The sequence below is a fragment of the Fundulus heteroclitus genome, chromosome 21, assembly GCF_011125445.2.
Source record: "Fundulus heteroclitus isolate FHET01 chromosome 21, MU-UCD_Fhet_4.1, whole genome shotgun sequence".
NCBI lineage: Eukaryota > Metazoa > Chordata > Actinopteri > Cyprinodontiformes > Fundulidae > Fundulus > Fundulus heteroclitus.
Genome location: NC_046381.1, coordinates 15,750,545 through 15,776,077, shown reverse-complemented (window position 1 = coordinate 15,776,077; position 25,533 = coordinate 15,750,545). Strand labels below are relative to the sequence as shown.

At 41.2% G+C, this 25,533-nt stretch overlaps 1 protein-coding gene across 3 annotated transcripts in view; it reads left to right on the top strand.

The window, feature by feature from the left end:
- Window positions 1-2,297: 2,297 nt before the first annotated feature.
- The window catches only part of drd3 (dopamine receptor D3), a 48,016-nt gene continuing 24,780 nt past the window's right edge, over window positions 2,298-25,533 (top strand). Inside the window, exons 1-3 of one of the 3 annotated variants that reach the window (XM_036125567.1) lie at window positions 2,298-2,827; window positions 5,578-5,910; window positions 19,948-20,060. In XM_036125567.1, the coding sequence (XP_035981460.1) occupies window positions 5,620-5,910; window positions 19,948-20,060 (404 nt within the window). In that variant the 5' untranslated portion in view covers window positions 2,298-2,827; window positions 5,578-5,619. The remainder of the gene's footprint in view (window positions 2,828-5,577; window positions 5,911-19,947; window positions 20,061-25,533) is intronic. The other 2 variants (XM_036125566.1, XM_036125565.1) reach the window with 2 other exon arrangements.

The window sequence follows — 25,533 nt, the reverse complement described above, 5'->3', positions numbered from 1 at the left end:
CTTATCCTTTTGATCCTTTGCACACAAAGTCAATATTTTCTCAATAAAACCTTTTAAAAACTTGTGAGATGTTTATCGTTGAACCTCGGTATATACCATATAGAAACAATAGTAGTAAACATTTCTCAGTCTCTAAACCTTTGGCCATGGCTGCAATGTTTGAAATAGGTGAAGAACAGAGCATTAAAACCAGTAGATGGCAGCAAAATGTAAGGCAGATTTGATGAGTTTTCCCCCCAACGCCATTGCTTTATTAATCTTGCAACATTGTTCTCTCAGGCCTGACCTTCACATCGCCATTAGTCCAGACAGATTTAGACCCTGACAGTTACAGCTCTGTGAGGAGCCATCGAGGGTCTAATCTTCACAAGGTCCCTCATTCAGATGGACATACTTCTCTTCCTCCCGTCCTTTCCAGGCTCATCCCTCCATCCCTCCAGCAGCAGGGGGGCTCTGAATGCCCACATCCAAGGTGATTAGTTTTGGGGAGAATCGTTTTTTTTTTTTCTGCTCCTGTTTTAAATCTTAAAGTCACTGAGGGACTAGAAGGTGTGGGATGAATTACACACTTCCACTGGCTGCCACTAGAGACTGGGATGGATCTGCTGAATCTTGCTTGATATACTAGGAAGACAGGACCGAGGGAGTCAGCGTTTACTGGAAACTGGCTTCCATCGTTAAGTCTAACGTAAGCACGCCTTACGGGGGTCAAGACACCATCCCTTTAAGGTCCAGATTGCCCCCAGCTACCGTACACGTTAGGATTCTCCACAGCTCGCCTCAAAGCACGAGAGAAACATGTCAGCGTGCGGTTGAAGAGCAGAAGGACGGGTCATGTTTCCTTTTAAGCACCAAGGACATTTGGACACTTTCACATTAGTTAATTCACAAACTGGTTGGGTGGCTTGAAGTGAAAAACGACCTGCTGTTCGTGATTGCCAGTTACTGCGGTTACAGGCCATCAACTTCCTGCTGCTCATTGCTGTTTAAAAAAAAAATGCACTCCACTGTTGCTTTGTGATGAAACTTAGACCCTGGCCTTGTATTTTGGAGTTTATTGTTGAAGATAACTGGAAACATGAAGCTATGAACTGCATGATAAAGGAATCAAAAGAATAAAGTTATGAAAGAAGAAACTTGATCTTAAAAAGGAAAACAGCACTTTCTAATAATTTGGTTTCCTCCAGAATTTTCTGTAAGCTCAGCAAGGAGATTCTGAAGTACGGAACCCCAAAAAGCCAGACCAAATAGTGAACGCATTAGTTAATGTGTCAGTGAGTATTTTAAATTGTGAGCAATATTCTAATTTATTGTATTCAATAAATTAGAATATTATCAAAAAGTCAATTATTTTCAGTAACCCAATCAACTAAATGTAAACACGTTATATAGATTAATGGTAGACACCTTTAAAACCCTTATTTCTGTAAATAACAGTTTTTTCCTTACATATAATGAAAACACAACATTTAAGATTAGATTATTAAATCAAACCGTTTACTATATATATATATATATAATACAGAAATATATACTCAATGAAAAGCATGTTAAAGACTTGCTTAAAGGTTGTTCTTTTTAAAAGGTACTTTTAATCTCACAAATGAGCCTAATTGAAACCCATATTTCATTTTATTGATTATGACTGTGAGCCTATATGTAAACTGTAGTAACAATTAACATCACCATTTATTGTAATATTTTATGTTTGGGTATCATATTGATGACAAAGAGTACCACAATTCGAGGAATAAAAATGTCCTTAAAGAAAAAATATCTTATGTGACAACTAAAATATACATACAGTAAACTAATTTTGGAGGTGGGTTGCATGACAGTAAGGGTCGTTATTTTAGGTCAGGATTCAGGAGAGTAACAGCATTTTAAGTTTATGTTAATGATATACTAACATTTTAAATCTCCTGAATGATGAATGATTTTTTTTCAAGACCCCGTTTATGTATTTGAAAATGCATCTTTTAGTGCTCTGATATACTATTCCACTCTTAAATGTTGCATTTTCATGAGCTATATGCAGAAAATCATCATAATTGCCACAAATAAAGGCTTTAAAACGCCCGTTTGTGTGTAATTAACCCACAGAATGTGTTTCATTTGGTGAACTGAGTTAATAAAATTGAGAAGCTTTTCAATAGCTCATCGACAATGACTGGCCACCCCACCCGCTCCTCTTTCTGGTCACCTTACAGAACCCTTTGGAGGCGCCCCTGGTGAAAAAAGGCGCGTCAGTCTCAAAAAAAAGTTCCCTCCATTGCCACCCTGACCTCATTTGCTGACTGCTTCTCTCATTTGCATCTTTAATGAGGCCAACATTAGGCTATTTTTATTTGAACGCCACTTCCAGCAAAGAACGACCCAGACAGGCTGGGGGTCATGAGGGCTGATCTGGGGTGAGACAGTAACTTTTTTTTTTTCTTTTCTTTATTTTTCTTTTTGTTTGATTGGTTGTTTTAAGTCCAGACTATTTCTTCAGTTGCATGTATCATTTGCCCCAATCGCCTGTCTGCTAACTGTACCTACGCGCCTCCGCTGCGCCTGCAAAAAAATATCGGAGCGCAAAAGAGCAGAACGCGCGCGTGAGCAGCCGCCTCTGAAGCGCAGTGATCTCGCTGGAGACGAAGTAACCAGCTTGGCTTGTCACAGAGCTCCTTGCCTTCCATTTACATCACCCACCCTGCGCGCAATATGGCACGGAGCGCTCCTCCCGCTGGAGCTGGACGCGGTGACCGGACAAGTTTTCTGTCGGCGCGGATAAAGCGGCTCCACGATGGCATCTGGTGAATCCTCCGCTGGGAAACGGTAACAGGTATGGAAATGTGCGCGCAATTTTTGTTTAGGTGGAGGGTAAAACCCACCAATTGCAGCATCTTTAAGGGCAAATATGTTTAAGCTCTGTTCCTTGCTGCTTTGGGTCTTCAGTTGGCATTGATATTTGATCATATATTTGATTTGACCTCAGCTTTTACAGAAGTCTCCATCAGACTCTTCAATCTCAGAAGTTCATGGAATGATGGCTCTTGCAAACTAAGATTTAATAAATGTCACATATATTTAACAAGGAAAAAAACAACATCCAGATACTGTCAGTCAGGTCTTGATTGCAAATAATTTATTCTTGCAACGTAACTAGTTCACGGGCTCACATCCACTAAAAACACCCTTCCCTTGCAGATTTCAGCGTAAATTAATTGTGCACTGAAAGGTCTGACGATGCGCTGTAGATTGCTCCATGAACCAAAGGTTAATGATGGGCATCATCTTTTTAGTGTAAATAAACCATTTACTCCTGTCAAATCAAAAGTTAATGTTTATGGGCTTGCATTCCATGCATTTTCCTTAAAATGATTTATGACTGCCAATTTATGGAGCTGCCAAACATATTTTGTTTTGTGATAAATTCACCCCTGCGCTCCCAGTACTGGAGCTTTGAAGGTGATCCTCCTCAGTGCCCCGACTTCCTCTGCCTCTTCAGCTTCTCCAGCAGACATTAATATGATACTGGATCCATTCAGGAACTGGCAGGAATAATAGACCGGGGAAATCTTCAGAAACCTGGGTGCAAGCCAGGATTAAACCCGTCTCTCTCTCTCTCTCTCTCTCTCTCTCTCTCTCTCTCTCTCTCTCTCTCTCTCTCTCTCTCTCTCTCTCTCTCTCTCTCTCTCTCTCTCTCTCTCTCTCTCTCTCTCTCTCTCTCTCTCTCTATCTCTTTCTCTATTAATGCTGTTTAGACAGCCACGGTTGTGTGATTCTAATTTGTGAATGTTTTCCACCTTTAATGTGGCATTTATCCTGTAAAATATAATGAAGCAATCTTTTGGAGGAAAAGCATTAAATATAAAATAAAATATAAAATGTGCTAGAATCGCACACATTTTTATAACATCTTCTTGATTAAACAGCTAATGTCAGTAATAAAGAATCTGGTCAACTGTAAATAAAAGGTCAGACCTACAGGACTTACTTGACATTTACTCTCTCTTAGCCAAACTCATTGTTTAGATCAAAAATGATCTTAAGTACAAAGGTGGCAGTCAGGGGAAGGACGCAAAAAAAAAAAATCCACAGCAGTATGCATGTAGGTTAAGGAATAGATAATATTGGGGCAAAGGGAATAGCACAAATGTCTGGTTAGTGCTGGTTTTGTTCTACATGTGACAAGAATTGTATTTCTACGCATGCCTGGACCGAGGAGGAGGGTTCAAAGAAAAAAAAAATCTTCTGGTCTGACAGAACTTCCCAATCAACACCGAGCATCACCTAAAAACCACCATACCCTCAGTGGGACATAGCGATGGCAGCATCATGATCTGGGCTTGCGTTGTGTTAGATTTTAGTGCACAGAACTCAATTTGTGTTCAAGGTGAATGGAGTGAGGTTCAGGTCTAAATATCAGTCCGTTTTGAGGCAAAACATTCAGGTGTCTGCCAGAAAGCTGACGATACAGTCCAAGCATTTTTCCAAATCTTCAAGGGAATGTCTTATCAGAAACCAACTCTGATCTGTGGGGTTGCTGAAAAAAAAAAGAGTTGTGGATAAGAAATGTGTTGTGCCAACACGCTGATGGATTTGAAGAACTTCTGTAAGGCCAGACTGGGGAAATGTATCGCCCAGTCAAGATGTGGGATGCTGACAGACGGAAAAGATTGGTGCTTCAGTGCTTCAACTAAATGTGCATCCTTATTCTACCAGGTTGATGTAGCTCTTTTATTTGTTGCATCTTGCCCCCAAACAGTTTTATTACTTGTTTAAGCTAAAATGTAAAAAAAAAAAAATTGCTACATTAAAGGTGAGAATAATTCTGAATTGATTTATCTTAGTCTAATCTTTCATTTTACAACCGATGTGCAGCTTTTTCACATCTGCTTGCATAGGCGAAGGTGTGAGTGTTACCATCGCTCCGACTTTTGGCTTCAGACCAGGCTGGGAGGTTTGGAGACAAATGAGAGGGGAGATAGAGTAGAAGGAGAAGAGCGTGGGACCGGAGCCAACTGGACATCTCAGAGACTGCAGCCTGGACTCCTCATGTGCTCGCCTTATTGACACTGCTCAAAAGCCAGCAACTAGACCCTCATTAAAGCTAACCTCTCTTTAATGGGGTTACTACACAGCTCGGGAACTGAAAGAGCAATAAAAGGAACGCTTCACACAAATGACTTCTGCTGTTTCAAGCATTAATTTCTGCTGCGTCTTTATTTAGGTAACGGAGGCACAAAGGATGAGAATATTGCATCCATTTCTCATCCAGCAGGAAAACTGAAACAATGTTGCATGGAAACAGAAGTGATGCTCGGTAAATAGCATTTCAGCTGGGATTGCAACCATTACATTTTATTTATCAGTTCATCTGACTGTTGTTGCTAAGAGGCAGTTTTCCCAGAAGGTTCTATTGTTGTAAAATTGTGCTCCCATCATCGGAGGACAATTATGCTTTACTTATCTGACTAATGAGCTGTTAGAAATACATTGTCCATGTTTGCACGGGAATCCAAACAGGAGAACGTTCAGTGACAATTGGGCAAGCACTAAACAATGCTCCTTTTCTGTTCTTTCCGGTAGGTTTGCCAAATATCTCACCTCCCATGTCACCGGGGAAAACCCATGGAGATGCTTAGCAGCGCAGAGCGGCTTTGGAACGAGTCTGACCGTGCCGGGTGGGAGGAGAGGAATGAGAGCTCGGGCACGTCGGGGAGGGATGAGGGGGAACGCAACTACTACGCCATGCTGTACTCCCTGCTCATCGTGGCCATTGTGTTTGGGAACGTGCTGGTGTGCCTGGCCGTGCTGAGGGAGCGCTCGCTCCAGACGACCACAAACTACCTGGTGGTCAGCCTGGCTGTGGCTGACCTGCTGGTGGCCTCGCTGGTCATGCCCTGGGCTGTATACCTGGAGGTAGGTACCTGGACTGATACGTGTAATTCAGCAAAGTTACAGGCTTGTTCGTATCTGACAAAGAGCCTGAACAATGGTAAATTCAGATGATCAAACAAATGTTAATATGAAGGTTGTATATTCTGAGTAACAATAGGTTACAGGTTTAAATTGATGATTTTTATCAAGTGCAAAAAGCTAACCTTGCAACACTTGTTAAATGATGAATTGATTGTGATTACCCAATTATTATTTTATTTTGTTGGTTTAATTTCTCTATAGCCGCACCCAAGCCTGGTTACCGCCAGACCAGAAAATCACTTAATAGAGCCTGTTTGACAAAACAGGGAAGGCTAAAAGACTTAATTGACCGAAAATCAACTTGTCTTGCCCCCTCCTAAATGATTTCCAGAACTGATGAGAAACAAACTCGCTTTATCAGTTTAGAAGGTGGTTTACAGAGCCAGGTCGAAGGCTTTGAGATTCTAACGAACCAAATTGAGAACCATTATCTACAAATGAAGAAAACATGGAGCATCGGTGAACATAACCAGGCGTGGCCAGGCTACCACAATTACTCCAACAGTGCATTGACGAGTCATCCGAAAAGGTCACAAAAAAACACAGAAGCGAAACCAAAGCACTGCAGGCCTCAGTTGCCTCAGTTAATGTCAGTGTTCATGATTTAACAATGAGAAAGAGACAAAAATGCAAAAGAAAGAGGCAATAATTACGTCCATGGGTTCACTTTTGTAAGGCTTTAGCATGCTCATAGAGGTTTTGTATTATTCCAATTTCTCCTTTGGAACTATAAGAGACAAAAGGTTTTCTTTCTTCACTGTGAGTGGAGCGCTAATTATTTTATGTTAGGAGCCAACATCATGTCAATGTGTGAGAGATTAGTTGCTGTAAAAAGGGTTTTGTCAATACCCCTGTTATGCTATTGCAATCCGCCTTACATTTTTATGCCATATCTAGATATGCAACTCTAAGTAAATGCCCCTCCAGCATCACGCTTCGATACATCTGATTTTGTAGCATGCATATTGTGACCTCTGCTCATTCCACGGAGGGTTTGGACTTGTCAAAGCAAGTTAAAGATGTCTTAGACATCACAGAGACACCATGCAGCAGAATTGATAAGACTTTCTATGCAGAAAGTGACTGCTGCCAGAACCCTACAAAGTGAACGGGCTCTGGTGTAAGTTTCTCTGACCAAACCATTAAAAACAGACTTTATATGGATGGTCTGAGGGACAAACGTCCTCTAGTAGGCCCTGTACTCACTGCCCGGTGCTTTGGAGCTTCACTGACATTTGCCAGACAGCATCAGAATTGGCAGGTTCAGCTCTGACGCCATTGGACAGACGTGAAAGGGTCAGGATAAGCTGCTGTGAACGCTATGCCTCCTGCAACATTGCTCAGCACGATTGGTTTGGTGGTGGGTCAGTGTTGGTCTGTGGAGGCCTATCCATGGAGGTATGCACCGACCCGCACAGGATAAAAGATGGCACCCTGCCTGCCATTAGGGATCGGGATGAAATCCTCAGACCCATTTTTAGACCCGTCGTTGTTGCAGTGGGTCCTGGGTTTCTCCTGGTGCATGATACCTGGCCTTATGTGGGTAGAAAACGCAGGCAGTTCCTGGAGGATGAAGGAATTAATACCATTCGCTGGCCTCCACGCTACCCTGATCTAAACCCAATGGAACATCTTTGGTACATCATGTTTAGGTCCATCTGACGCCACCAGGTTGCACTTCAGACTATCCAGGAGCTCAGTGATGGACTGGTCAGGATCTGAGAGGAGATACCACAGAACACCATCCCTGCTCTCAGATGGAGCATGCCCTGACATTGGCAGGCATGCATACAAATACATGGACTTGTATGCATGTGGTTAGAGAGCGGTTCGGTGGTTAGAGAGCCGAATGTTTGCGTATTAGAGAGGTTGCAATGTTTGGAGTTTTGAAAATTGGTCTGTACCTCTGGATCCCTGAGAAAGACCTTTTACCTTGGATTGTTCTCCATGCGGCACTTAGTGTTGGCAGCGCACTATTCCCTAAGGGGTGGATTAAACGCAGAGATACATTTCTATAACTAACTATATGGGGGAATATTTATTTTCATTTTCATCATTCTGAGTCACTACAATGACAATTCAGCAAACTGGACCAGCCTTCTGCATCAGTTTTCCAGTTTCACTCTCTTGGTGACTTTGGATTAATTGGTTGATAAATGTTCATTTTCATTAAATTCGGTGGCATCCTTTTGTCTCTAACACCTTACCCATTCCATATCAGTGTGGACATCCTCCAGGATTTGTTTTCCAATTGCGATCTGATGTGTTTTTAAAGTGTTCCTTTAATTTTACTGAGCCGCGTATTAACTATTAATTTGCTATAATTAATTAACTAAATATTAGTCTGCGATATGCTGCCTTCGTTGGCGTCTTGGTCCTAATTTGGGATTACTAATCAACTGTGAGAGCGGCAAAGGAGCAAAGGTTAAATAGAAAGCGGCTATCTGTCCTAATTAATCTTTATTTACCAGCTAATTGTTAATTTCCGCAGCACCTCTCCTCTTGTTATTCACTGCTCGGCAATCCCATTATGTGTACAGGCAAACACGTACCGCAAGCATCCATATTTCATCAAAGAAACAATCTGCACTCCGAAGGCGAGCTCTAATAGAGTCATGTTTATATTACACAAGCACCCTTGTGTTGTGTTGGTTAAAGACGGACTCAAGTTTTGGTCCACATCCCGAGAAGTTAATAACTTTTCATAAAATTCAACCTCAGGTCGACTTTGGGTAAAAAAAAAAACACTGACACATGCTTAGAGAGAAAAGGCTGACACATGAAAGATGATCCCCTATTGTAAACAGTAGATTTAGCAAGGCGAGCACCTTAATTGGGGTCAGTCATGAGTTTTAAGTTCTGTTGTACTGCGTTTTTTTTTTTTTTGTATGCCTTCATTTTGGACTGAAAAATGAGTTATTTGATCCCATGAGGAGTGCAGAACTAACAGAGTGCAACATCGAAGTCCCAAATCTGTTTTTTTTAAGCCAAGTGTAAATTAAGATATATCTGACATCAAAGGGGAAGAAAACATACCAAGCTAAACACTAAATACCCTAAAAATCCTAAAACTGCCCAAGTAAGCACCGTCAGCTGCAGGATGAAAAAGGAGGATTAAGTTACTGTGACCACAGGGTGCCTGGTTAGCTTCTCCAAGAGTGTTTCCGCAAGAAACGTGACAATCACTCTCTCCACTGTGAGCGCAAACAAATCACGAGCTCCCTCCCGAGTCACCTTATCCTTGGATGGTTGAGTTGAGCTACGACCTCTAACCTGAGTAAAGTGGCTGTATTGGCAGCAGGAAATGAGCACTCTCTTCCCACAATTCATCCTAAATGATGCTTCTCGGCATCAGGAAATATGTGACTCGTCTACGGCGACAGCTCCATTTGGAAAGGTGGGAGGACATGGCCAGGCAAAAGCGTTCACAACCCTTAAGCCTTAAGGCAAGGCAAGGCAAGGCAAGGCAAGGCAAGGCAGATTTATTTATATAGCACAATTCAGTACAGAGACAATGCAAAGTGCTTAACATGGTTAAAATATAGGAATAAAAGCAAGTAGGGATAGAATGTAGAAACAAAAAAGAACATTAAAAACAGTAAAACAGTTTAACTAGAACATTCAAAGGCAATTTCAAACAAATGTGTTTTTAATCTCGATTTCAAGGAACTAAGGCTTTCCGCACTTTTACAGTTTTCTGGAAGTTTGTTCCAGATAAGTGGAGCATAGGAACTGAATGCTGCTTCTCCTAAATAGTATCAGATTGTGTCACATTACAGCCGCAGATTTAATGTATTTAATTGGGATTGTATGTGATAAGTGGCCACAAAGTAGTATCTAATTCTGAAGCAGAAGGTAAATTGGACTACATTTTCAATTTCCTTTTTTATGTAAATGTGTCGGAAGTGCAACATATATTTACATTCACCTCCTTAGACAACATGTTGAAGAATTATCTTTTGCTACAATAAACCACCTACAGCTGCAAGACTGTTGGGGTAAGTTTCTAGCAGCTTTGCACATTTATGGACTAAAAACTTTGCTCATTTTTCTTTACATCGTAGTTAAGTCAGACTCCATGGAGGACATCTGTGAACAGCCATTTTTTACACTTTCAATTGGATTTGGGTGTGGGCTTTGGATGGGTTTTCTGTACGAGTTTTCAGTTTATTGTACTTTTGTTTTGTGCTGTTTTATAGTAGCATTCTCTAGCACTTAGAGATCTTTATTTAAAATGAAAAGAGCTTAAAAAAAGAAAATGTATCATCATTTGTCATTATTGTCTTTGTTCTGCTTTGTCCTCTCAAGTCTTTTGTAGCCTCCAACAATCTTCATCCAGCATTGCACCATGCTGAGCTGCAGCCATCCTCCTTAACAGCTTCCCTGTGCTTGCAAAAGCATTTGGTCTGCTCACGGTGTTTTGCGATGTTTGTTTTCAGCCACACAAAATGCATTTTGTATGCATTCTAATTTTGTATTCTATATGGCTCGTAGCAAAATGAAAACAGGCTCGCTTATGACTTTCTTTCAAATATGATTTTCATAATGCCACTTCAATAAAGACCAGATTTGTGGAGTGAAACATGTTCCTCTTGGCTGCTTCTCTGATGAAAGCTATCCTTGCCATGTCTGTCGTTTTACGTTGACGGCCATGTATTACTAGATTTGCAGTTTTGCCATAGTCTACTATTCTGCATAATGAATTGGAAATTGCTCTTTGAGATGTTCAAAGCATTGGATATGGTTTTATGACCTAATTCTGCTCTAAACTTCTTCCCAACCTTGTCTCTGACCTCTTTGCTGCCTTTACAGAAAACCTGGATTCATACTGAAATGAAATTACATAGAGGCAGAGTCTATTTACTAATTAGGGGACTTTTGAAGGCAATTGGTTGCTCTGGATTTTACTAAGATGTATCAGAGCAAGTGTTGGGGGTGTGTCCTAACTGAAAGCATGCACTGTTGTAAACCTCTTATCTATCATTTTATTTCTGTGTGATGTATCGTAGCAACAAAAGAGATTCTTAAGAACCTCGAAGAAAAAAAATCCATGCCGTTCTTGTGCAATACTATGCAACACACAATGCAACTTCATTAGAAAAGTCAGGGTAATTTCTGTACCACCTAGTCCTTCTAACATCAACCAATTATGGTGTTTATGAGAGCGCCATCTGAGCAATGCTAAGTAATAATGGGGTGCATTGGCTGGGCTATAAGTAGAAAGCTGCTGCTCTCAGAAAAGATTGTCGCTGCCTGCAGCAGTTTACTGGAGACAGCTTGGACGAGGTCAAAAGCTGCCGAGAAATGTGTTCTAGATGAATGTTGAGCACAAAATCAAACTTTTGGGCCTTAATAAGAAGAACGCATACACAGAGTTTCTGGTACTTTTTGATACATCGTAGTGAAAGAGCCATTGTCCGGGATATGTTCTGCTGCACCAGGGGCCAAAGTGGCTGATCATCATTATCCTGAGCTTAGAAAGAAGTTGATCTGTAGAGAGACCTTTTACCAAAGTAATATCAAAGAAAAAAATAACGCCACTGTTGGGAATTGTAGATGTCAAAGGCACGGCCTCAACCCCATAGAAAAAAATGGTGAAAGTATCTCTGAATTTATGTGGAAAGACACAAAAGGGGAGAGTGTGGGCTTTTCTGTTGGAATAATAGACTCGAATTGGTCACATCTTTCAAGCCGGGCTGATCGATTGTCGCCCTATAATGAGGCTGCACTGAAAAAACTTGCAAATATTTTTCATTCATTCAGCATCTTTTTCATGTGCAAGCAAATTCCCAATATCGCTTGGATGTTTTTCTATTTGAGGCTTGAATGACCCTTGAAATGTCTCCTATCTGCTACCAGCCAAACCAATGTTTTCATCCCTGCCGCGTCTTTACACTGACGTATGAACCGCACCTTCCTGCGGTACATGCTTCATAAGCTATGTTTACATGCACAAAATGTCACGATTGGATTAAAATGTATTCACATTAAAAATGTATACCATTTATATGGGCACACAATCAATTAATCTGATCATGATGTGTCTGCATATGCACCTGGTTTTATTCAGTATAGAACCACTCTGACATGCAGAGTTATCAAATTCCCCTTAAAAAAAAACACAGAAGAAATACTTCCGTCTTTGCTAAACAACAAAAAATAGTGCAGGGATAGAGAACCCGGTTAGAGTTAATGTCAGGATGGTGCTAAGTACATGACAAGAAAACATTTTAGAGGTTGTAAAATAGTTAAGACTGAGACGGAGGTTCACAGCAACACTAAACATACAGCCAGAACTACAAACGAAGAGCTTAATTCAAAGCATATACATGTGCTGGGATGAGCTTGGTTTAAAATCTAATTGAGAATATGTGACCACATTTTACAAACTGATGTATAGAGATGTTCAACGGGGAACATTTTATAAAATCTTTGTGCAAAGCTCATAAAAACTTACAGTGAACTCTTTCACTCGCAGCTGTAATTGCTGATTAATTATACAAAGTATTAATCCAAGGTAGCTGAATACCTGTTGCGGCCACACTGTTCACATTTTTATTTACAAGAAATTTTGACCAAATAAGCTTTTTTTTTCTACTTAACAATTTTACTCTATGTTTGATGGGTCGATCACAAAAATGATCCTAATGAAATGCATTTTGGTTGTGTGGGTTTTAATGTGACAACATTTGAAAAAGCTCAATGGTGTGAATACGTTTGCAAGGTTCCGCACACAGCATTGCTTAGGATCTATTAGCGAGTAGCAGGAAACAGGTTAAATACCATTTCATTTATTAATTACTAATTGCCTGGATCTGAATCCAGGCGTGAAGAGTGGTGAAAAACCAAAAAGAACCAGATGCTGAGGGGAACTGAAGCAGTAAAGCAGAAATACTTCCACCGAAAGAGAGAGAGAGAAAAAAAAGACCAAGGATTAACAATCAGAGCAGCAAAACCACAAATCTAGCCGAAGCATGACAAACGCCGTCAACTCCAGCTATGTTTTGCCAGCGAGCTGTGTGCAGAGCGGGGGCTTTTTGTTGGAGCTTGATTGTAGATTGGCTGCAGCTGGACTCCCAGCTTTCACACAGGTGTTCCCACTCCTGCAATTAAGCAGAGAGGAGCGGGGAGTCGAGGATCCGCCGAACAGGAGAGGGAGGAGGCTGCGGCGCGTTTCAGTAAATCACATCTATAATGTATGGTCTGAGACGAGACAGTGTTTCTGAGGCGCAGAGCCAGAGCTCATTAGTTGACAACATCGCATCAGAACATTAGATTGACAGCGTTTTGTTTAAATTCTAACTTAATGGCCTCAAATGAAAACACATTTAGCAACATTTGCAGGAAACTATATTTGTCCTGACGCTTGAATGCACCGCACCATAAGTAAACAAATTCAAATAAGTATTGACCTGCTGTCTTACTATTTTCTGTCCTGCCGCGTATGTTGCTTGAAAATGTCAATTTGAAGCAGTTGTTTCTTTGCATGAGTCCCAATTTTCTGTAGTAAGTGTGTATTGGTATAAAGGGTGTAGAATTCAGTGTTCGGCTGTTTAAGGACAGAGTTGATTACTTTTGCAATGACAACAACACATTGATTATTCTTTTCACATTTAATGTTTTAGCTGAGCATCTGAAGATCAATGTTCAATGCTTTCATTGAACAGAGGAAAGAAAAACATTACAGAGACAAAGGGAAAGCATTACAGAGGAAAGCATATTGCAGTGGAAAAGCATCAGGTCAGATACAGTATAGGACAAGTTGGACAAACTTCAACATTAACAACTAAACAAATAGGTTTTCAACCTTGATTGAAAGGAACTCAATGTTTCAGTACCTTTACAGTCTTCTGGAAGTTTGTTGGAGCCATAGTGGTCTGGATGGTTGATACACTGATAACAAGTCTGTAATGTTTTTAGGTGCTAAGCCATTCAGGGATTTATAGACTAACAGAAGTGTTTTAAAGTCTATTCTCTGAGATACAGGGAGCCAGTGTAAGGACTTTAGAACTGGGGTTATGTGCTCTACTTTCTTAGTCTTAGTAAGGACGCGGGCAGCAGCGTTCTGGATCAACTGCAGCTGTCTGATCCACTTTTTAGGCAGACCTGTGAAAACACCATGGCAATAATCAATTCCATAAACTAAAAATAAACGCATGGATTAGTTTTTCCAGATCCTATTGAGATGTTAGTCCTTAAATCCTGGAAATCTTCTTCAGGTAATAGAAGGTCAACTTTATAATTGTGTGTAGATGCTTTTGGAGGTTCGGGTCTGAGTCCATCACTACACCCAGATTTCGGGCCTGATCGGTGATTTCTAGCTGAAGCGACTGAAGCTGTGTGCTAACTTTTGATCACTTGTCTATTGGTCCAAAAATTATTACTAAATACTACATTTTTGGCTTATCCATGCATTGATTTCTTCTAAGCATTTACTCAGCACTTGAATGGGTTCATAGTCACCTGGTGACATGGTGATGTAGAGCTGTGTGTCGTCTGCATAGTTATGGTCACTGATGTTGTTGTTTTCTTATTATCTGCGTGAGAGGGAGATGTAGATATTGTATAGGAGAGGACCTACGATGGACCCTTGGTGAACCCCACATCTGATTTTTGTCTCAGATGTAAAGTTACCTACTGACACAAAATAGTGCACATTTTCACTTAATCGTTTATATGGATTTACCATGTTCGTCTTAGTTTGGGCCTAAGTAATGTTATCTTTAGGTAATTGATGCAACATTTGAGATTTTGTAGCCCGGGGCACATATGAAGTATATGCGGTGTCTCTGAATTGGGCCGCTCATGCCTCTGAAGTTTTCAGAGTCCAAAAAGCTGCATTGTTCTATATGTTCTCATCTTTCTCTTAACAATACATCATAGATTCTCTGTGGGGTTTAGAGAAGGTCAAGCACAATGATATCATGGTTATTAAACCAGGTACTGGAACTTTGTGTTGTGTTGACAGGTACCAAGCACAGGTGGGGAAAAAAATCAGCATCACCATAAAGCGTGTTAGCAGAGGGAAGCATGAAGGGATCTACAATTTCCTAGTAGATGTCTGGGCTAATTTAAAAAAAAATAAATAAATAAATAAATAAAAAAAGTGAAGCAACAACAGCAGATGAAAACACTCCACAAATTATCACTGAATATAGAAATGCCATACTGGAACTTAAGAAGCTTGGATAATGTGCTTCTTGGATCCTGATTTCAAAATGAAACACAAAAAGAATTAGGACTAATGGATAATTTCCCCTTATGCCAGGGAAGACAATCATCTCATGGTTATCAGTGTTATTTGTTTGCATTGTTTCCACACAACTTTGCATTAAAGGCATACTATGCAACATTTTTCAGTTAATTAATGTGTTCCATACCGTTTTGGATGATTAAATGAGTCATTTCAGGTCGAACAAAGGTTTTCTCGGCCGCCCTGGGGGTCTGTGGGGAAAATACCGCACTTGCAATTGCAAGAGCTCACGGCTCGCACACACAGAAGTCTCGCTTTACGGGGAGAACTCCATGTGTTTTTGCCCTGCCATTCAATATATGCAAGCGCGAAAGCAACAACAAAGAACCGCGTGTTAACGTCAAATAAACATGCAAGCATATCGAGTTTTATTATTATTATTATTAATATTATTATTATTATTTTTTTTTTATGTTGGCGAGACGCTACCGCGGCGGCCGCGGCGAGGCGGCGGTGAGGCGTCCGCGTCTTGGCGAGGCGGTGGCGGTAGCGTCTCGCCAACATAAAAAAAAAAATAAAAAATAATAATAATAATAATAATAATAAAACTGGCGAAGCGGCGGTGGCGGTGGCGGTGGCAGCGGCAGCGGCGGTGGCTTGGCGAGGCGGCGGCGGCGGCCTCGCCAAGATAGCGCTGCAGGAAGCTTGATGTTCATACTTTCACTGTGTTAGTTTGTAATGCCGTTTTTTCCACTTTTCGTTGCGTTCGCCTGTCTGCTAAGCTCAAAACAACCGCGCCTGGCTTGACGGAGAAACCAGAACAGCTGAGCATCTTTATGACAGTGCATTTTTACTTTCGCCCTCTGGGGGGAGCCTCGCTGGAAAATCAACCCCGGTTGCATAGTATACCTTTAATAATCTTAAATATAGCACTCTGTAAACAGCCAGCATCTCTGGACAATCTTTTTTCTTTTTGGTTTTGTGTAGCATGCTAAGTTTCTGAAAAACTATTATTCAGGTTTCATATTACCCAAAAGCCAAAACCAACAAGAGCGATTTTTCTTCAAGGGGCATTTCAATTGATTTTTCCGACTTAAAACTTGGACTTTCTTTATCTAATTGAAAGCATACTATATGCCATGTTCTCCCCTCACTCACCAAATATTTTTAGAATAAATTCAAACTTTATTTGTCTCCAAAATAAGACAGAGGCAGAAGGAAGTAAAGATAAAATAATTTATTTTTGTGATGTCTGGTCTACAAAGCAACAATGTACATGTCCTGAAGCATGCTGTGGCTACGCTTCAGGATGGAAAAGATGGAACTCGGAAACTGGGAAGATCATTTGCAAAGCAATATTGAAGCTGACGACTAAATTTAACGTCCACTGTATGTGGATTTAAAAAGGAAGAGAAATATTTTATTTTTCACAAAATATGAGCATTAGTGGAGCTGAATCCCAAATATGACCTCATGTGGACTTCGAGAGGCAACATCAGCAAAAAAAAACACAAAGAGGAAACATCCAGATTAAATGCACATTTTGGATGAAGATCCCACATTCTTTTTATTTTTCTTGGGTGTCTCTGGACAAAAGGAATTGAATTATGTCATCGGATCATTTAAACCCTAAAGGACACCTTGTTCAAGGATCAGAAAATCGACTTGCAGCTCAGCTTTTCAATTAGCAGCAAAACAATTTAAAACTCAGGTGAGCAACGGCAGCCTCTAAATAACCAGTAGCAGCAACATACTCTGCACGTCAGATTTTTTTAAATAAAAGATCAAACAAGACATAAGAAGATAAAATAAAATTGGCCATGCATAGCGAAATCCAGTGTGGGAGCCCCAGATTAAAAACACTCAGCGACAGTGAGCTACACAGATAGGCAGAGATGTGGCTTACACATCCTTGGGCACTTTTTACAAACCCCTACACACGGATTGCAAAAATTGAGGGCGTAATTTATAAACTGAGAGAATCGATTTCTGCAAGGTCTTTTTTTTTCCAAAAGGTGATCTCCAAACTCATGGGAAGCAGTAGAGGTACAGCAGTCTGACTAACTCTAACCCTTGATAGTTTTTTTTTATTTTATGTTGTCAAAGTCAAACACTAATGAGATGTAGAAATTGGATGTGCAGTGGTTGTGTTCGGAGGCCAGTAAAATTCGTGTTGCAGGTTTTTTCTCTTTATTTTACCTCACCTTTAAATATTTATCATTTCTTTTCTTGTCTGAAACACATTGTTGGGGAGGGGGGGGGATAACAACCAGCTCTGTGTTTTTCTGACATGCTGATGCCGTTACTGCATTTTAACCGGCTGAAAGAAACAAAAGACGCGAAAAGGGGGCCTCAGATGTTGAGACCCCCGCCTGACCCAGTTTTTTGGCAAACCGCTTGATAAGCAGTGAAAAATCTTTTCCTCCATTAGTTTGTTTAAAAATAAAAACCTCCTTGCACACACAAATCTAGTTGAAGAAAAGCAGAGATTCTTGTCTATTTATACTGTTATGTGCACGTGAGTGCTCGTATTCCCACGTGTGCCACCCACCTCTCTCTGCAAGAAGGTATGTGCTCTCATCTCGGATTTGGTAGATTCGGAAATGAGGTGACGGCCTTTGGATCCCATCTATCTCTGTCACGCTGCCATTACCTGGTGGGGATGAGGGAGATGAGGGTCTTGTTGGTTTGGCCTGTGGTTTGTCCCCTTTTACGGAAAGCTTTTGAGAGCAATTCAAGTCAGCGCTGCAATGTGTTAGACACGTTTCCTCCTCCAACTTTCTTTTTTGGGATCACAGTCATGGCCTCGCATTTATAGAGAACACACACTTTGCACTGTAATGTCGTTGCTTTGCAGACGTATTCATACCCTTTAAACTTTTTTCACATTTTCTCTCATTACAACGACAATTTCACTGGGTTTCCACTGGGATTTTATATAATCACTAAACACAAAGTATAGTGCATAATTGTGAAGTGGAAGGTATGAATAAAAATCTGAATGCTCTTGCATTAATTTCTCTCTCTCTGCTCTTTAATCTAACATCTCTAAATAAAATACAGTGCACCCTCCAGAAACCACACCATGATGTAAAAAGAGTACCCCTGTGTGTCATTTAATCTTAGCTGATCTGTGGAGGTCTCAGAGGTTTATTACAGAACCAAAAGCATCACAGAGCCAAAGGAAGACGGCAGGCAGGTCAGGGGACAAAGAAGTCAAAGACAGAGTTAGGTTATAAAACTAGTTGTGGACACATCGCGGTGCGGTGTTCAATTGTGAGATGCAGAATACATCAAATCTCATTGGACATCGCTGTCACAGTGTGTGCAATCCTGCGGTGGCAATGGATTGCTTGGATGCAATGTGTGGTGAGCTATTACATGTCGGTTGCTATGCATTGAGACTGCTTGTCTTCAATAAATTTGTCCATTTAGATGGAGTTTAACTACCTTTGAAGCCCACACTTGGTGTACGTAGATTTAAGATGCTGAAGTTTAAGGAGAGTGGAGCGAAAAACGTGATGTTGCAATGGAAAGTGAGGTACATGCAGGTTGATTGCACCTCCATGTTTTCCTGATTTCATGCAGCCCTATTTCAGTTCATCCTATGGACATGAAATGAGAATGGCACAACTGGAAATCTACCAAGACATTAATGGTGAGCATTAATCAGTGAACCATCTGAGAGCCACGTGGTAACTCTGGAGGAGCTGCAGAGATCCACAATCTGATGACAGGGAAATTGTTACTCTTGCATGACAAACCTGGCCTTTATGGAAGAATGACAAGAACAAAGACATTGTTGAAATAAAAGGCCTAGGAAATCTTGTTACAGTTTGCAAACATGTGCAAGAAGGTGCCCTGGTCAGATGAGACCGACAGTGAATGTTCTGGCCTACATGTGAACGGAGGACTGTGCATCACCCTCAGCACTGCATTCCCAATGAGAAACAGGCTGGCGGCAGAGACTTTGCTTAAGCAGAGACAAGGAAGTTGGTCCGAGTTAAGGGGGAAATGGATGGATGGTTAATACGAGGCAGTGGTGGAGAAAACCTGATGGAGGCTGTAAGAGTTGAGACTGGTGTAGAGGTTCACTTTTCCAGAAGGAGGACAGCCTTAAACATATCACCAGAGTTGCATTGAAATTTAGATCAAAGCCTATGTGTTAGATTGGTCTAGTCAAAGCCCAGACCTAAATGCAATTGAGAATCTGTGGCAACGCTTAAGCAACGATCTTCACGCTTCATCTCCATCTAGTCCTGACTGAGATTGTAATATTTTAGAAAGCAGAACAGGCAAAAACCTTCAGATTCACAACGATAATTTGGCCAAAACATTTTTTTCACGTTTCACACGTTTAATCTTTTTTTTTTTCAATTGAAATTTGAAGTTTACATTTTCATTTGTAATTTTTTAATTTGAATTCATACATGTCCATTGTTCTTAACATTTATGCACTACATAGTGTTGGCCCATCACATAAAATCCTAATGAAATACAAAAAGTTCAAGGGGTAGGATATGTAGCGGAAGCCCATACACAAAAACATAACTTCCCCCAATTGAGTAAACTGAGTAAATATACAAAACACTTCAACCCTGGCCTGTTTTTTTCTGCTTACATCGTTGGGTAAGACACACCCGTCTTCTGTGTGCTCGGTTTCCCTTTCCCTCGACCCTCTGTCACCTGCACGACTGAGTGCATTCACGGGTGCGTCACGCTTCATGGTGATGGAGAGGAAGAGAGGCGCGGGCTCTGTTAATCACCCTGTCTGTCCTGTGCAGGTGGTCGGCGGCGCCTGGCTATTCAGCAGGCTCTACTGTAACATCTTCGTCACGCTGGATGTCATGATGTGCACTGCCAGTATTCTCAACCTGTGCGCTATCAGCATTGACAGGTGAGTGCGGACCTCCTCATTGCATTGACTGCGCGTGACTGCCGATGACAGATTTCATCCCCCCTGGTATAACGTGATAGGTATTTTCAAGATCGCTGCTGGATGCTCCGCGGCTTTAATCTGCTTGTTTAACCCGTATGGGGAAAACGGTTTCCCTACTTCACAAATTTTGAAGGTTTGCTGTGGATGTGCACTGAATATTTACAGTTTCCATTTGCTCAGTTTTCTTGTGTCACAGTAAATATGTAAAAATCTCTCCAAGGTTTTTGAACTTACAAGCCAGAGGCATCAAGAGTACAGTAGCATTTAGAAAGGTCTACACGAGACACAGAGGTGCTGGGGGATCTATTTATACAGCGCTTATCAGAGAGCTGCCAAGAAGAGCCGAGGAGGAAGAGGAGGGCCTCCATGGGATTGCGTGACAGTTTTTGTCCCATTAGGCGCTGCGCATCTGTTGGTTTATGACTAGAACCTCCTTCATCGCCGGTGAATAGTGAGCGTTTGTCTGCGTGTTAAGTGTAGTTTAAATTTGAACCGTTTTTTTCTCAGTGATTATACAGCAACCTGAAAAGCAAGGAGTAGGTGCACAAGTTTAAAATGTTTGGGAAAGATAATACCAACAGGTTTGAATATGTACATACAGCCAGACAAATATTTGGTTAAACCCGTTTTAGCAATTTTCTGAGAAACGTCATGCTTTTTATAGTTATTAAAAAGCTTGTGGCATAATTCTGGTATAATATTTGATCACTCTCATAGGTGGAAATGTTAGAGCTCATTTTAATTGGTCTGGCTCTTTGTACAGACCTGCAGTTTTCCTGTAGTCCATTGAACATCAAGATGTTTGAGATCAGGACTGTTTGATAAGTTTAATGCTAACCTCTTTTAATTATGTCAAAGCCAGTTCTGATGTATGCTTTCGATAACTGCCATGTTGGAACATTCAACAAGTTTCAACGATTTAGCTGCTAATTTTAGTAAGATTTTTTACTCCAACCACTTTGTGCATCAAACCAGCCACTCGGCATGATGCTGCCACCACCATGCTTGACAGCTGATGCACCGTTTCCTGCAAACATTTTCAGGAAGGTCTGGCTCTGATTGGTTGATAGCAGTGTCAATCACGTTTGGGTACGCACAGCCTTCCCTGCACAGCGCTGCCGTCATTCAAGCTCAAGATTGCCATAGGCTGCAGATGTGTGTAGAAATGGTGGAGAAACAACCTGCTTTACAGGAAGATTACCGGTGTAGCACCTCCTCAGAAAACAAAGACAACATTGAAAAAGTATGGCAGGCTCCACTCTGAAGGAGGAGTGTGGAGGGAGGGCTGCAAATTCAAAGTTTCAGGTCCACGGTGGTCTGAAAACTCCCAACTGCAGCTTTCATAGAGCTGCTGGAAAAATCTGTTGAACACAAAGGCATTGATTTTTGAACAGCTCCTCTTTCTTGGTTGGCACCCTTTGGATCTGGCTTAAAACTTGCATCACCGTAGACAGAGACAGTGGTGTTTGAGCAGCTACCAGTTGATGATCAGGTTGATGTTTGGTTGCTCCTGGGGTGAACATTAGTACTTTTCTCTGAAGAGGACAGTTTGGGTCAGATGGCTGCAACCAAGACACAGTTGGATGTTCCCATAGGACAACACAGATCAAGACAGGATTTGAAAATCTATGGGCTCTGCTTGAAATCTGAGCCAGGTACGTAACAAATTCAAAACTGCTCAAATATCCCCCCAGAGTTGTGCCAGGACCTTGGTCATGGGTAGCAAAGTGTTTGGTTCCTCTGTGTAATGTTTGGTTTTTCCTTGATGACTCTGATCAGGGCAACAAACGCAAAGGCAGGCAAATGGTTTAAAAGGTTTATTGAAAAGTTAAGGCCCCACATACTTGGGTATACTGTGAGCTACATGGACGTTTTATCCTTCATAGTTGACCGTACCTATTGCCTACATTTCTTGTACAAAATTCCTACATTTCCCACACTTTCTGCCAGTGGGACGAAGCGGGGGAAGGGATAGTAGTATGTTTGATTAGCTAGTTGAGCACCTGGAGCTGTTTCTTTTCCATCGGGCAGCCACCGCACATCTAGTGCTGCACAGAGAAGGACTGTGATGCTTGGATAAACTCAATGTATCAAGCTGTCACATATAAAACACCTCGATGTGAAGACTTTTTTGCTGCCGAGCAGTTTACAATATGACTCCACGTACGCGGCCGTGAAAATTAAGCTCTGCATATACCTGTCTGCGCTGTGTCCGCACTGGGTCTGCCTTGATATGCACGGATTCTGTGCGGACGTTATGTTGGAGCCTTTAGAGAGGTGAACGAGGGAACTGGAAGGGCTCTGGTCACTGTATACTGAAGGGAGAAGGAGTTAAAGACTGACAGAAAGCAGGTAGGCTGAATGTGTGGCTGGATGGGAGGCTTATAGTGCGAGAGTGGAGTTGAGTCTGGGAACGGGGTGAGCCTAGAGACTAAACACTCTAGGTCAGGTACCAATCAGGTGATAAAATGCCCCAACGTCTTCCCGCTGTTTCCTTTTAAGCTCCCCTTGAGCCAGTGATGAGAAACTCCTGTCATTGCAGCCTGCAGGAGAACAGAGAGAAATACCACAACACCACCACACAGACCTGTACACACATCTGTGCACCTGACACTCTGCATAAATTATATTGGTATCATTTATAGGCTTTGTGAATAAGCAAAAGGTAACAACTGACTCTAACTGGTGCTTTATTGAAATGAATTAAAGCTACTTGTTTTACCACTATTAAAACTCCCAAAATAATGAGATTCAAGCTGATGTCGAATGGATGCAAATTGAATTAGAGTGGGCATATATGTTTATATAATTAAAGTGTTCCAAACAAGGTTTTAGTAATCAAATAAGCTGATTAAATCAATGAACCCACTAAACATTCTCCCGCCTAACCACACAGTTTGATTTCAGTTTTCAAGTTTCCAGGGAAAACGCTTTTACTTTTGAAACAAGATACAACAAACGTATCTAAAATGTCTGGAGATTTCTTTTAGATCTGCCTCCATGGTGCTGAGCTTTAATGTAAGATTTTAAAGTGGCCTTGATCAAGACCTCCCCAAGGCCTTCTGAAGATGTTTCAAAGTTTTTCTATGTACTCTGCTTTCAAGGTTTTCTCTGTTTTAGTGCCTAATTTCTGGCATTGTTGTCACTGAGGCATGAAAGGCTCCAAAAGTGGAGGGGGTGGGGGGGGACCAAGACGTACCAGAAAATGTTTTTGTCAATTTTTATACTCGCCGCAAAGATAAAAGACAGTGATAGCTTTTTTATACATTTATGTACAGATCTGGCCAGCAGGACTGGGGAGATGCAGAGCAAGAAAAAAGCACTTGCTCCAAAACCGAGTCTATCAACTTAAAGAATCATGTCCCAGATGGGAAGCATGTGGTAGCAGCATCATGCTAAGGCTCTATTTTGCTGTCTTTGAACTGGTGGATTGCAGAAGTGCAGCAAATGTTTGATCTTCACTTCAAATCAGCAGCTACATGGTTGACACAGGTTGGCACAGTTATTTGTTCCACTTGGTCAGTGACCCCAAACACACATCTAAGCTAGGTTTGGACTGAGCAAAGCATGCTTACATTGAGCTAAAGCAATGAACTTGATCTCAACCCTGCAGAGAAGTCTTTCACCATTAGAAAACTGTAACTGTCAAACAAACTCTATAATAATTTGAAGAATAGTCCAATATCCAATTATTTACCTCAAAAGATGCCTCTCCTTCACTCATCTCCCATGACCTGGAGTCATCAGCCAGGAGGTGTGTCACCAGATGGTTCCCAATAATCATTGAGTGTTTCGGCTCTTAACCATAACACTGTCCTGATGGCGGGTCAGCAGTGGTGGCCAACCACTACTCACTCTCCTTCCGCTGCCAGCTCACCTCCTCCCTCCTGTTCCCTGGCCAACATGACGCTGTCTCTGCCGCCTCGCCCGATCTTCCCACTGCTCGTTTTCGCTCAATTCCCATCAACCCCACTGCTGTAAGCACCTTCCAAGCCGACTGAGCTGGGAAACCTCCACAACAGATCTCCACTGGGTACAACCATGGGTCCGTTCTTCGTACGTCGCTGACTCAGTTAGCAGGATTTCATTGTTGACGATTTGGCATGATCTTGGATCGTTTGGTTCTTCGAAAGACTTCCTGCACTTGTTGTCATAGCAACAAGTGCGCCAGCTTGAGCCTGCTCCAGAGCAGGCTTATTTCATGTAAACAAGATTAGATCACGGCTGTATAAGCGGAGGAGATGGGAAGTCTGTGGCAGCCATGTCCATTTTTACGACAGCAACCTGTTGCGGAAGGTGCAAGAATAATTTGCAGAGTTTTTCGAATTAATCACGTATTGCGCAATAGACAGGATCCTTTAGAGCAGCGCGAGTGTAGAGATTTTTCTTGGTGGCTGTTATAAACAGACACACACATCATTTAACAGTGGCTTTTAAAGAGGAAAAAGTGGTGTTGGAGCCATAAATCTAAAATTTTAAGTTATGTGTATGATGGTTTGCTTTTTATGTTTATCATATTCAGTAAGAAGATTTGTTCGGGCCATTTTTATTGTGAAGTTTAGTTTACTTTGAAAGGCTTGCTTCCTGTCGAGCCGTATATTGTATTAGAAAAAACTATGGATGGATTATCTAGACACGGAGCAATACAGTTTTACCGTGTAAACTGTGAATGACTTGGAAAAGGAAGATTTTCATTTTTTATGGATAAAGATTGTTTTTTTTTTTTTTTTTTGTTAAAATTCCCAGTTTGCACGTGTCCTTTACTTCCCGTATCTAAGGAATGACACTGAAATTTGGATGTCTTGACATAACAAGTACCTTTTTAAAATAAAGTATAATAATTAAAGGCTACCGTTTTGTAGAATATTCTTTTATTTCACTTTTACTTGTCCCCATGTTCTAGTGGGTCCCGTGGAGGCTCTGACATAAAAGAACAAAGTAAATATGAGATTATTAAAATGCAAACATTAATACTGTAGAAAGTGATAGAAACATCTACCATGGACAGTATTTACACATTAATTTGTCTGCTGCTTTTTGCCAGCCCTCTCTCCTGGCTTTAACAGATTTTTAGGTGTTTTAATTAATGACTCAAATTCGGCATAACCTTCCATTAAAGTTCTGCTGGGAAAAAATCTGTGGGCGTTGTTTGGCCATGCTGACCAGCCAATAGCAGCGCTGCTGATCATTGTTTCTACTATCGATACATTTCCCCTTTTAAACAAACGCATGAACGCGCAGTTGTCTCAGATAACTCAATTCAGCCATACTAATCGTAAACAACAGGTGTGTTGGAAGAACCAAATTAGCCGGATCATGATTAGCCGGATGAAATCATCTTGGATGTCTCATTTGATCTTGGATGTTTTAAGCAACGTACGAAGAACGGACCCCATGTCTGCCAACCCTTATCCCTGCAGATCTGCACCAG